Below are 13,387 nucleotides of genomic sequence, written 5' to 3'. Positions count from 1 at the left end.
CTTAAACTTGCATTTAGAACTACCCAAGATGCCATTATCAGTATCACATAATGCCATTATCCAGCCAAGTAATTCATGCAAAAGATACCTGTATAGAGGTTTATGAAAAATTTTAAGCCAGAAGGTATTTTTCTAACCCCCAAACAAGGCTTCAAGGTAAGTTATTGTCGCCAAATTAATCACATCAATAGCACTGATAAAATAAAACTAGTGTAAACATTGTATTCTTGTAATTACATATTCATTTTGAGTTTGATCAGGCTTTTTCTGGTAGTATGTAAGTTATTTCCACAGTGTTTTAATCTATTCATTATAGTCTTGAGTCATACCAGTAGGTAATGAAATAAGGGATCATGTTATTATGTCTGAGAATGAGAGAACTACCTTGGTTGTAAGGAGCCTTATAATGCGTGAAGTTTTCTTTTGAAAGTTCCTTTCTTAATATATAATCATTTTTTGAAAGTGATTTTTTAAATTCACGCTAGAAATTAGGAAATGGCTGTTTTTAGTTTTAATACATATTGTACCCAGCAGTTAGCTACATATGATGAAAATTTTAAACATCTTCTCTCAGAAAAGTTTTTTGTGATTTTTTGACAGGTTTTTCTGTAAAAAAATGATAATTCTACAGAATTCTTGGTTTTGGTTACATCTGAAATTTTGAATATTTTTTGTGATGCCAGTATTCCAGGCAAAGTTAATGCCTGATTTTTATTCATTGAGTAATATACTATGATGCTCAGCATTATCATCTGGTGCATGGTTGTAGCAACATCGTCAAGGCAGTGCAGATGGATTGCCATGAACTGCGGCTTCTTTAAAATGGTATTATTATCAAACTCTAGAGTTGAGCTTCAATCTGAGAGCAGGTAATTATGTGTCTGAATGTAGTGGCTATTCTGCTCTTCATACCTTGCATAACAATGGTTAGTTTTTGATTTGGAGTGGCACAAATGCATACATAAGTTCATCTTTTGCTAGACTTTGAGAAATAGGAGCGCCTCAGTAGGAAGAAAAATATGTTTTCCTTTATTTTAACCAATAGAAATCAATGTTCAGTAAAAATTAGGTGGTGCTCTGAATCGTGTAAACAGCTGTGAAAGGCTGTAGTGTGGTATCAGCCAACGAATATTTCAATAGGATTAGGTTTCATGTTATTGAGATGCTATTTTCTACCGATTTTTATCTTTATAATTGAAAATTTATTTACGTAGGATTCATTTATTATGGTGATATTTCTATGGGGTGAGGTTAGTTTTAGAAATCAACTTCTCTTGCAGTCTACCATGAGCAATCCATGGACCAAAATGGGGCTTTAGGCTTAAGCTCTAGCCATAGACTGTCAAATGCAGGAGGATCATCTTCTCCCGGAACAGGGAGTGGTCAAGGAGGATGGAAAGAAGGCGTTGGTGACTCATCAGGGAGCGAAGCTGGTAAAGAAGAGATAGACGACTTTCCTCAGGATTCTTCCAGTGTTGGTGGTGCAGTTCAGTTTACTGTTGGAGAAAGGTTAGAATGGTCCCTTATGATAATTTTATATTGGGCATTGTTCTCTATATTGTTTGTTTCCTTTACCCTCACTATTGCAATATCAATGGAGGTGGTGAGAAGCTTAGGGGTACAAGTGATTTTTTTTCTATACAGAGTTAGGTAGAGGAATTGATAAAATAAATACGCAAAAACTTAGTGGCCAAGCAAAACATTCGAGTCTCTGTTTTGTGCTGATATCTAGTGAAAAATCAAATGCACTGCTGAATATCTAGTTCATCTCATTTTTTTCTTAACCTAATCTTTGTAAATAACTCTGTTTAGAAAAAAATCACTTGTATCTCTTGGCTTCTCGCCACCTCATATCAATGGCTAAGTTCAAACAGCACGTATCTCAAAATTTGGCCGGCCTGAGTTAATACTAATTCTGTTAATAAAAAATAAAATTCATGCAAAAAACAACTATTTGATTGCAAATGTATGCTCTTTTTCAGTTTTATGTATTTTTGGTTTTTAATTTCAATTGAAATCATATTTTTAAAAATCTTTTTTTGCTCTCCTGAAAAATTACTATTTTTGAGATATGTGTTGTTAGAACTTAGCCATCAATATGTCTTAGTGCATTTGATTTTCCACTCAATGTCAGTGCAAAACAGAAACTCACTCATATCACCTTGGCCACCAAGTTTTTGTATATTTTTCTATCAATTTCTGTACCCAACTCTGTTTAGAAAAAAATCGCTTGTGCCCCTTGGATTCTCACAACCTCAATTCTTTTTTTTTCCACATTTGTATTCAACTAGGCTCTTTGAATATAAATGGTTGTTTCTGGTAGGACGTGGTGGAACCTTTCCAGTACAAGGGAAAGAGATTTTGCTGGTTGTAGTAAAAAAAAAACTTAATTCACTCACTATACTACATAAAGCATTTTGATGCTTTCTCATCATTTTCAATTGTCACCCTTGAAAATGATATGAAATCGTCGAAACACATTACGTAGTGTAGCGAATAAAGGTTTTAAGTTGAACCTGCAAAATCTCTCTCATTTACAAGGCTCTTCATCAATTTAAATGTTGGAGCATTTGCTTTCTTTATGTAGTGTGGTAGAAGTCCAATGGATTGAACTTATACCACAAAATTGTTTTTGCTTATTTGTTGCTATGTTGCTGGCTTGTTATTGCATTATAGGTGGAGACATTGCTAATGGAGATGTTTCCTGTATCCTGTGTGGTGTTGATTTGTGCATGTCTTACAGCCAGTGTGATCTACACTCTATGGTCATCAGATGATATTGGAATCTTTCCTCAGTTGCGTTACAAGCTTGTTTGTGATAGTGAATGCATACATTTATCAGAACCTTCAAATCATTTCTATTATTTTTTCTGGCATCCCTCCTACAGTATCGTACACAATTTTCCTCTCATCTCGAAAATAAATTTAGTGAGGAAAGACTGATTGGATCTTACTTCCATCTGTGTCCATTGAATTTAAAAACTTGGTAAAATTAGTTTTTGAGTTTTTATAATTAAACTCAAGCATTTTCTTAATCATACCATTCAGAATAGGGTAGTTTCCTTCATCAAAGAAAACAAAAGACAATAATTGCGATTCGTTACCCACCATTAGTGTATTCATAATATGCAAATTATTTCGTTTTAGAAATGCCGGTTTAGACGAATGGCAATGGTCCATTTTTATCCTCATTTGAAAAGGGCCAGATTGGCGCCCATGCAATGCCACTCCACGTGACGTCACAGGGACCTAGTTTCTATAGGAGAAGATAGGAGTTATACATCGTTTGAGGTTACCAATGCATGCATCAGGCGCAGAGCTCAGGGAAACATGTCTTAATAATCACTTATTAAAACTGGCTAAGTTTTCCTCGATTGATAAGGTATTAATAATCCTTATTTAAGCCAAGCGCTACCAGCCAGCAGGGTACTCAGCTACCCGCTAGCAGCCTGCGACGTATCAGCACTAAGCCTCGCCTCAAGGTCACCTCACCAGGCGGGAGGGGGAACCAGAAATACGACTCACGGAGAGATTTCCCGGCATTCATACTTACGCGTCGCGTTTTCGCGCGCTTGAAAATTTTCACTTTTCATTTAATCGCGAAAAATAGATATTGTCATTTAAAAATCTAAAATCGTGAAATACGTACTCCAGGAGTAATAATCTTTCGATTTAGGCAATAAAAAAATAATAGGAAACCACCCTATTAGTCTATTAATAGCAATACATAATTCCATTACCCAAAATAAAATCCTGTTTTTTCTAGGAAGTACTGAATTTAGTAGCTTATGAGTTGATGGTGATGTGATTGAAAGTGGAATACATGTAGGCTGCATTTTTTGAGTTTCACCACATCGTAGCTGTGTAAAAGACATGTTTGTCCTGCGTTCCACCAGCCACCTTCTGGTCAAAATACTTGATGCTGTGTTTTAGCCTTCATTAGATAGGTAGGCCAGTGATTTGTCTCATCTCTGATTGGTCTGAGAGTTAGCATTTCAACCAACTATGTGGGAGTTGGGATCAAATTGTCTTTTCCAGGTGTTGTGGAGGTGATAGCTGTTTTCCCTGTTATAATTATCGGGATGCTTGCAGATTTCTGTTGCACCTCTAATGATTCTGGGAAAGCGAGATACCTCACCATGCTGCCAAAATAATTTGTAATATTATCAAGTATGTACTTCAACCAAAAGATGCCTGCTGGAATGCAGAGGAAACTTTTGTCTTTTATGCAACTATGACAAGGTGAAATCCAAATTTGCAGCCCACATTGTCGATGTGGCATGAAAGTCTTTGCTTTTGCAGAATACATTTTGTCGTCAATGCTACGATCTCAGATTTGTCATCATTTCATGCCACTTCCTCTATTTATGTCTCAATCTACAGTTTTTATTAGATTTAGCACATCATTTCTTCAATTCTTTATGATCTCTAAAGATTTCAAGCCCTTGTAATACTCAAGTTGAGATACTACATTGTGTTTAGTGGCACTCTTCTTCTGGCCAGTAGACAAGCCTCTGCAGCTTTGGACAACAGTCAGCAAACTATATATCAATGGCTAAGTCCTAACAGCACATATCTCAAAAATAGTAGATTTTCAGGAGAGCAAAAAAAAAAACGATTGAAATTTGTTACTTGCACGCTGAATTTGAAAACCAAAAGTCCATAAAATTGAAAAAGAAGCATTCATTTGCAAACAAAGAGTTGTTTTTTGCTTGTATTTTATTTTTCAAATGTTATTACACTTTGTTTAAGATACCAGTTGCAAACCGGCCGAGTTTAAGATATGTGCTGTTGTTAGAACTTAGCCAACGATATAGTGCTTTCCATTTAAGTTAAGTATGCATCAGTTCATGTAAACTCATGAAACTCACTATGGAATGCATTTGTCAGTGAGTTGACTTATTTATGACACCATATCCAAATGGAATGGAAAATAAATGATGAAATTCAACTTGAGGTACTATATTTGATAAATGGAAATCATATTTGTTATTGTCTCAAGGGGGTTAGAGGATAGTCCAAAATCTGATACTGAACAGAGCAGAGATTGAGCATAATCATGCCCCTTGCAAGGTTTCAGTTGTATTCACCTTGAAAAATGCAATGATTGTGTATGTTATCTCAATTAATTGGCCTGATCATGTAAATAAAATGATGAATTTGAAGATTCCCTGAAGAAGGACTTCCGGGCTGGCAGTGAATAATCCTCGTTAAGTTATTACATTTTTCGGAGTTTTTATTATCTGCACTGTCACAGGCAGCCTGGAGCTGGGAAGCATGACGACTCTGCAAGTATCATTCACCATTAGCAGAGGAGCATTGCCTACCTGGAAACTCATTTGGATTAGTATAAATATCAGTTGATAGACAGTAGCATAAATAAATAGTAGTTAGTGACAGGGGTTATATGGATTGCAAAACTACCAAGAATGTACCTTTATGATGATGCTCAAGTCTAGATATGTTCTCATTTTACAAAGACTATGGTGATATATCAGCTCTTTTTATGAAAGAGATACATGTTTAAAAGTCACAGTATACATATTTACCAAGGATACAAATCGAACATAAGCTCATCTTTGGTATCAACCATATTGATTGTTTTGTATTTATGAGTTATCAAAGCCGTTTCTCTGCTGAAAAACCCCCAAAAACTTGCCTTTTTGTGAAATCCAAGGATTTTAGTGGCATGAAGTGTAATTTAGCCATATTGCACCTCGTTATTCCAATGTGGTACTTATTTGTTACAACCACTAATAAAAAGATCTCAATATATTTCTAAAGATAAAATGCTGTCCAAAATAGCATAGAATTAGCATAGTAAAATTATGATCTAATTAGTCTTGTTGATTTTTGCAGTATATTTTGGTGACATTGCTTCATAATTTTTTTTAGAAAACTTGGTGATCTTCGCATAAATAATCTTACTAATATTAGTTTCATCATTGTGCTACTGCTTCAGTTAATGTAGGAAATATTATTGTATAATACCTTAGGATTTTGCACAGTGACCAAACTAGTATTAAAGTTGTTTGTGTGAAATTTATGAAGCTTTTTCTAATCTGGCCTGTTTTACTGTACCCTTTTTGATATGTAGTGATTGTTATTCACACTCTTGTCTAAAAGATTTTGAAGCCAACAGGAGATCTTATGGCACTGCCACAACCGTAATATCTAAATGTTAGTTCTTACCAGTATGAGTTACTGTTTCTGGAAACTGATCCTTAAGATTATTCTAAATAACTACCAATCAGCTAGCTACTTCTGGTTGTTTTCTTGTGCTCAGATGGTTGTAATATCCCAGAAATAAGAAAGCGTTGGTCCAAGGCTACAATTTTCATGGCAGGGGCCCAAATTGAAAATATACCAGTGCAGGAAAGGTTTTGATCTATTTTATTGAGATGCATGGGGTTGCCAGAAAATACGATCTCTATAAGTAAAGTACTTAATTCTTTGATTGACTTTTCCCGGAATAATTTTTATGGAATTTACCTGAAAATTTTAATGCAGAATTAACTAATATAATTTACAATTTTCCATAATCTAGATACCACTCCATAAATATATACCCAATTGATAAAATTCTGTCACCTAGCCATTGACTTCACTCACCAAGCATTATGTTCCATGCCATTTTCAAATTGGTGAGACAAATATGTTGTAGTTTTGTCTGCACTTATTTCCGACTCAAAGTCACTTTTATGAAGATGTTGAAAAGTCATCTATGCCTCTGATTACTTTTTCACTGGGTTGCAGATAAAGTTGTGATAAGAGTATGTATGAAGATGGATTACTGTTTTTAATACCTATACATGAGATTAGATAGTAGATCTGATTCTGGATATAAAAGCTTGGAGGCTAAACATGTAATAGTTAAAACTCAATTTTCCTCTTGATCATTAATAAATGGAAAGGAAAATTGATGTTGAGGGCATTGAGAAGGAAGGGTTTGTTGCCAAAAAAATTGAAATAAATTCATTTCTCTGTTTCATACTGAAACTAGCTTGGTTTAGCTGTTGTTGAGTTGGTCAAAAAACATTTGCTTTGTCGAGGAGAAGAAGATCATCAAGGGCCTAAAAAAATTTGAATTATGGAGTTTCTACCCGGCTTTCTACCCGGCCGTCCCTATGTGCACCTTTGATGTAAATGTGCATGTAAAGGAGCTTTTAAGCCAACAGAATGTGCATGTAAAGGAGCTTTTAAGCCAACAGAATGTGTTTTGAGATATTTATGCATAATTTTTAAGGATCATACTTAATTTGACTTCTAATTGATCCCCTATTAATTTATTTTTAATTTTCTACCAGTTCTAGGGTGATGTAGATTTTGTTATAAAATTTGTAAAATTTCCATTTTATTAGAACAGGTTTTTTTATGTATCAAATTTTCTAAAATACAGGGAGAATTGAAAAAGGAATGATTTAAAAAAACTTCTGACTGGATTTCCATTTACACAATTATTGTTATTGTTATCTGCAACATTAGACTGGCCCAAAATGCATAAGTATCTACTATTATGGGTAATTTTTATTTCAATGAGGGGTTTAGTTTGAAGAAAATAATTAAAAATATTGGCTCAATATTACGGTATTTATAGGATGTGAAATGCTGTAAAATATTTGAAATGAAATGGAAGTTAGTAAAATCGTACATGGTGCAAAATTTCCTCCAAGGAAATATTATTTGCCTACTAGGAATTCCTACTAGGTGCTCTACCACTTAAGATACAAAAGCTTATTCTTCCCCCTCTTGAGTTTTGTCTCTTTTTAATCTTTCGATCAGTCAAAGTAAACGATTTTTCTTTGAACACATGGCGGCTAAAGTGAATGTGATTTATTCTTACATTGTTGAGTCATACACTCAGAACCAAAATCGCAATTCATTAAAATAATCCGTTAGATCAAAGAGAAAATTGTGGCAAAAAAATAATTTTCCTCATTCAGCCATTTTTGTGTCATTTTTAAATAATAGAAAATGATAGTTGCTATGGAAATTTTCGTGAGCTGTTGGCATCATTAGATTTTTGGATCATTAACTCATTCAGAGAGAAGTACTCAATGAAGGAAAGAACCCCTAATGAGTGTATAAACTGCAACAAACCATGCTTGGTCAATTCATGAGGCCTAGGAGTAGCTGAGATGGAATGACCTGCTTATGTAAACTCATCTTAATGGGTTTATGCAGTCAATGTTTTACCAAGTATAGCTCAAGAAGTGTGGAAGTAGATTAAACTTGAAAAAATATATGTACTTTCATTTTTCCTAAACTATATAAGATAAAAAATGGGATTATGGAGAAATTTGTAGAAGGAACATATTGTAACATTTCTGAGGATATTACTTAGTTTTATTTAGTTATATTGGGTGATTGTGATGTTGCCAAGTACCCTTTCTCATATTCAACATGGATGAATTGATAACACTAGGTCACTGAGTATAATATTATGTATAGACTGATGCATTGTAATGTATACTTCACTTAGAATTAACCCCTCTCCCTCATTAATTACAATATGCAACTCTTTCATTACAAGTTTTTAGAATGCAAGTTTAAATTCTCATCAATACAAATGACCTTTCATATGTGGAATATTAACACTTCGAGTTCAATTGCAGGTAGCTCTATGCATAAGTTCAACCGATTCAGGTGTGATATAATGGACATTCAACATATTGAAATGAAAGGTAGTTGCACTTTGCGACGTAAATTTAATTAAATAAAACATTTTAATTAAATAAATGTGGAAAAGTGCAACTACCTTTAATTTCAATAACCCTTTGTAGCTGGCTATTCTGCAGTTACAGTACACTCCCGATTATCCAGGGTAATGATGGGGAGGGACGGTACGAATAATCGGAAAACACGGATAACCCAAACTTTCACTTTAATGTCTTGTAATGTTCATTATTTACATAAAATAAGTAATATATTATTATTTATGCCGTTATTCTGTTATTTTGGAGTGCTTCCCGGACTCGTTGAGAGCTTTCTTCGCCAGTTCGCTATCTTTTCATCGGCGATAACATGGTTGTACTCGTATTCAGAAAAGTGGTACACTCAACGTCAGAAACTACCCTGTCAGGCACCATGCCACGCAGTCGCGTCTCGCACAAGTTGCCCGGGTTGCAACTGGTGCGGGACGTGCATCCATGATCACGGAGCGCGGTCGCGCTGCGAGGCTTGGAAAATAGGAACACGGTGCTGCTGTGAATACAGCTAGTGCACGATCTCTTCCGTTTTACGAAGGGGATTCTAACGGAAATAATAAGCCTCGTGTATCCTAGCATTAATGCAGTAATTCCGATGATTTTTGCTTCCGATTTTATTTTTTTTATAAAGATCGCGGAAAATATTGAGTGAGAGTGAAAATCATGCACGGATAATCCGCAACACATATGTACCGCAGCCGGATAATCAGGAGACTGCTGTATTACCTTATAATAATCGTTACTAAATTTCCCTTACTTGTGGCTTAGTCTAAAAAAAATCAAAATTAATTAGTTAACTTATTCTTTTTGGTTTCTGTATGTGAGCAGAAGTATTTCTACAGTCCTTTATGTCATCTCCACTTTTGTTTGTCATTTTTCCTAGATATTATTATTATTTGGTGGCTTTTGCATGTGTGGAGTTTCTGTAAGTATTTTTATGAATCAGATTTTTCCATTGTTGTGGATACTTCATTTTAGTTTTCAATGACCTTGAGTTGGTGTAGGATGGTATGTATTGTTAAATGAGTATGTTTAGCATCATTTTCGTTGTTGGTTTTTAAAAATTCTTCTTTTATCAATTTCTGTTACAAATGTTGACTTGTGTTTCAGTAACTGGAGGGATGATCGTGTTGCAACAACTTCAAGGCGGGGAGGAATGATGGTGCGTTCATACAGCCAGGACACCAACTTTAATCCAGTTGAAAGAGATGTAAGAAATTTAGTTTCAAACCTCTGTTACCTTGTTTTTCCTGTGAGAGTCAACCTGATTTCCTTCCATGTTCCAGAACAACAAATATTACCTGAGTAATTTTTTACAGTTCTCCTTAGCCATCGATTACCAAAGACCAAGATAGGTTGAGGTATTTAATGAAGTTAAAGCTCTATCCTGTTTTTCATGATGTATTTATTTTATGTTGATAAACTCAATCATTTATTTAATGAGGGACTGCTAATTATTTTCCATGTATGATCAATTCAAATACAACAGTCTATTGTACCATATTGAAAAATTGAGGGGAAATCTAATGGGAGAAATAACTATTTTCTGAGTAGATTTTTTAAACTTTGCTAGTTTATTGAATTACAAAATGATAGAATTTCACTGGTAGTGATTCTGTATGAATTCATATATGTCGACTGCCAAAAGCATGCCTTTCTACATGGTCTTCATCATTCATCATTGCATATTAAGTTTTGAGCTTAGTAATTTTCAAAGGCATTGGTATAATTCAAATAATAAATAGGAAAAAAGGACCAAAATCAAGTACCTATCTCTTGCTGCACTTCCTGTTTTAAAACTACCGTATTTACTCATGGAAGCCTTCCGGAACCTTTTTTCCGGAAATCCTGGTGAAAACATGGGTGTGCGCAGTCTACACGAATCCTCCACATTTTAATGTAAGCCGCGTTCCATTTTCCGTCAAATTCTTATCGTTTTTTTCTCCAGAGTTTAGCATTGAAACTAAGAAACCTTCACGGGAATTAAATTTCTAACATTATTTGACCTTATTAATTAATGGAAATGTAAATTTATCGATTTAGCAATGAATCAAGAGTTCCTATAGAAGACCTCACCCAAAAAGCATTAGGAAGTCTTTTTTTTCTTCACAAGCCGGGTCAAAAATGGGAGCGCACGGGATACATGAGGGCGCAGGTTACACAAGTAAATACGGTATTGATGAGAATAAAATCCTCCTATTTTTGAGCCATAAAACACCCAAAAAAGGTCCAAAATGTGATAGGTTTGTTGACAATCGTTGCTACTTTTGGTAGTGCTGAGATCCTGTGAGGTTTGGCTCGCCTCTTCCCACTCTCAATCTCACATAAGATTTTTCAAAATGCGTATGTGTTTTTTGTAAATATGTTAATCTGTGGTTGACTGTATTGAATTTTATTCAAAAAATATAATTAGATTGATCATTTTTTTAAGGCTAGTTAAAACCAGTATAATAACATTTAAGAATGTATTTTAGGAGCACAGTGAGGAAGTCAAAAGGTAAAATACTTAATTACTTCTTGTAACTTTGCATCAGTTCTTGAAGATAAGAAATGACAGGATCTTTGCTGAGATGCCCTTCTCCGTCCCATGTGAGATTGGGTGAGATTCTGCTCAACCCTGTCCCTCTTTAAGCACTTCGTGTAATTGATGGACACCCCTTTATATAAAGTACTTCTTATATAAGTTCATGTGGTTTATGATTGAGTGAGCAGCTAAGAATTTATCAGTTTTTTTTTTACTCGGCAGGGAAGTCCACCGAAAACGTCACAGTCTGAGAGCTGCTTAGATTCAGCTGAACCTGCAGCACGGACTCCCCCCACCACCGTTAATTCAACCATATTATCCACTAGCACACCCTCGTCTTCCACTTCCAATTCCTCTCTGAGTAACATCAGCAAGGGGACGAAGGAGGCCTCACCATCATCAGCTTCTGTTGTCTCCACAACTCAAAGTACACTGAAAAGCATCAGTGGTGTCCCTCCCACTGCGTTGGAAGAGGAAACTTACTCAACTGACTCAAACTCAACAGCTGAAGATGAGGCTAGGAGAAAAAGGAGGAAGATCCATTTTCCCACTTTCTCTCGAAAGCCAAAGACTAAATTTTCATGATAGGCTTCCTTAAATTGTGGTGACCAAGGCACAACACTTTTTGAAAAATATTTATCATGAGTAAATCCCCTTCAGATTTTTCATCTGCTTGAAAGGAAAACAATATGTGTTGTTTAATGTAATGGTGTGCATATTTTGTAGAACCTGTTCATTTGTTTCAGGTTGTTCATTTTTATAGTTTGTATACATAGGCCTTTTCTAAAAAAAATGTATGCACAACTAAAGATCCCATTTTCTCAATTTTAATTCTAATTTTAATTTATTCATTCACATTATAGGATTCATACTATGAATGTGATATGTACTTTATGATGTTGATGGAACAGTATTGATATGCCAATTGGCATATCTTTTAATTTGTAATGAGACACTTGGTCTCTCAAAGCCATTTGTATAATGGACAAAGTACTTTAAATTATCTTCCAGTGACTCAGTTGAAATCGCTCAATAATGGTTACTTTCTCATTTGTATCTATGTGGCTATTTTTTCTTTTAATACCTCTACTAAAAGTGTTCAGTTTTATATTATTGCAATAAAGACTGAACTCTTGTAAACAAGACTGTATATACAGTGAAAATAATCGGGGCTGTTAATGTTTGAAGCATTCAAATGTAGGCTGAACTCCCTAGACTCTAGTTATGGCCTCTTTCTTGCAAAATGCATGAAGTTCCTGCGGTTGTACTGATAGGTTAAATTTGTTTCACCTTGGTGCATAGTTTTAATTATTTACAAAACATTTAATGGGGTTTTCAAGCTTCATATTTGAATTTTGTGGCATGTTGTCACTTAATAAGTGAATTTAATCATTGGCCTAATACTGTGGTGAAATAAAGTCTTTGTCATACAAACCTTTTGTGCAAGCAACGAAATGCCATAAATGCTTTTAGAGTGCTTTTAATATTTATTGAATGGACTTCAGGACCAGAAGTCACTTGACCCAGACAAGTTGTTCATCCAAAGTGCTTTGGGAATAGCAAATGTCAATAACTCTTTGTTACCCTTTTCTCAAACAGTTGAAATCTAGTGATCGTGATAAAATGTGATTGGAATTAATGTATTTCCAACTATTAAATTTGTCATTTACTGTTATTTTGAAAATATAAGTTATGGTAAAATTATATAAATTTTTACTTAACATTTCCTCCAGTGGAAATTTGTGGCAATTACTCTTTGTGTAAATATGAATGAGATGAAAATTTTTTTCCTGCTGGCTTGGAAATTGATTTTAATGTTATAAATAATGGCTCACCTGTTTTTATTTTTGTTATTATTGATCTTGTGCAGGGTCTATAATTACTCCTCTGTTTTCCAAATGAATTGTGGGCGTATCGTAGCATCATTCACTTGCTATTGCAATCCCTTGGCAACATTCTGTTGTTGCTGCAATGCCTTGGCAACACACATGATTTCCTAGGTTCTAAGCTGCCTTCATGATGAAATAGGTTTTACTTTGAGTTCATATGTAAAAATTTAGAGCAAATCAACGCTTCTGCTTGGTACGCCATACCAGAGAGCAGTACATTTCTGCAGCCAGTTCTAAAATGCATGATTATGGAAGGTATATCTATT

At 34.7% G+C, this 13,387-nt stretch overlaps 1 protein-coding gene and 1 long non-coding RNA gene across 5 annotated transcripts in view; one reads left to right on the top strand and one right to left on the bottom strand.

Moving 5' to 3' along the window:
* The window catches only part of LOC124162863 (stromal interaction molecule homolog), a 55,197-nt gene extending 42,125 nt beyond the window's left edge, over positions 1-13,072 (top strand). For 2 of the 3 annotated variants that reach the window (XM_046539548.1, XM_046539549.1), the window contains exons 12-14: positions 1,281-1,509; positions 9,819-9,918; positions 11,455-13,072. In XM_046539548.1, the coding sequence (XP_046395504.1) occupies positions 1,281-1,509; positions 9,819-9,918; positions 11,455-11,817 (692 nt within the window). In that variant the 3' untranslated portion in view covers positions 11,818-13,072. The remainder of the gene's footprint in view (positions 1-1,280; positions 1,510-9,818; positions 9,919-11,454) is intronic. The other variant, XM_046539550.1, reaches the window with a different exon arrangement.
* On the bottom strand, positions 4,953-7,090 carry LOC124162865. Of its 2 annotated transcripts, none has more exons than XR_006865694.1 (3): positions 6,613-7,090; positions 6,193-6,492; positions 4,953-5,327 (listed from the first exon to the last, which is right to left on the bottom strand). It is a non-coding gene; the product is annotated as an uncharacterized LOC124162865 (long non-coding RNA). The 2 variants fall into 2 exon arrangements; XR_006865695.1 differs by having other exon boundaries at positions 4,953-5,286.
* Positions 13,073-13,387: the final 315 nt, after the last annotated feature.

Source organism: Ischnura elegans, chromosome 7 (assembly GCF_921293095.1).
Source record: "Ischnura elegans chromosome 7, ioIscEleg1.1, whole genome shotgun sequence".
Lineage (NCBI taxonomy): Eukaryota > Metazoa > Arthropoda > Insecta > Odonata > Coenagrionidae > Ischnura > Ischnura elegans.
Note: the sequence above shows the minus strand (reverse complement) of the source record. Positions and strands in the feature narration are given on the sequence as shown.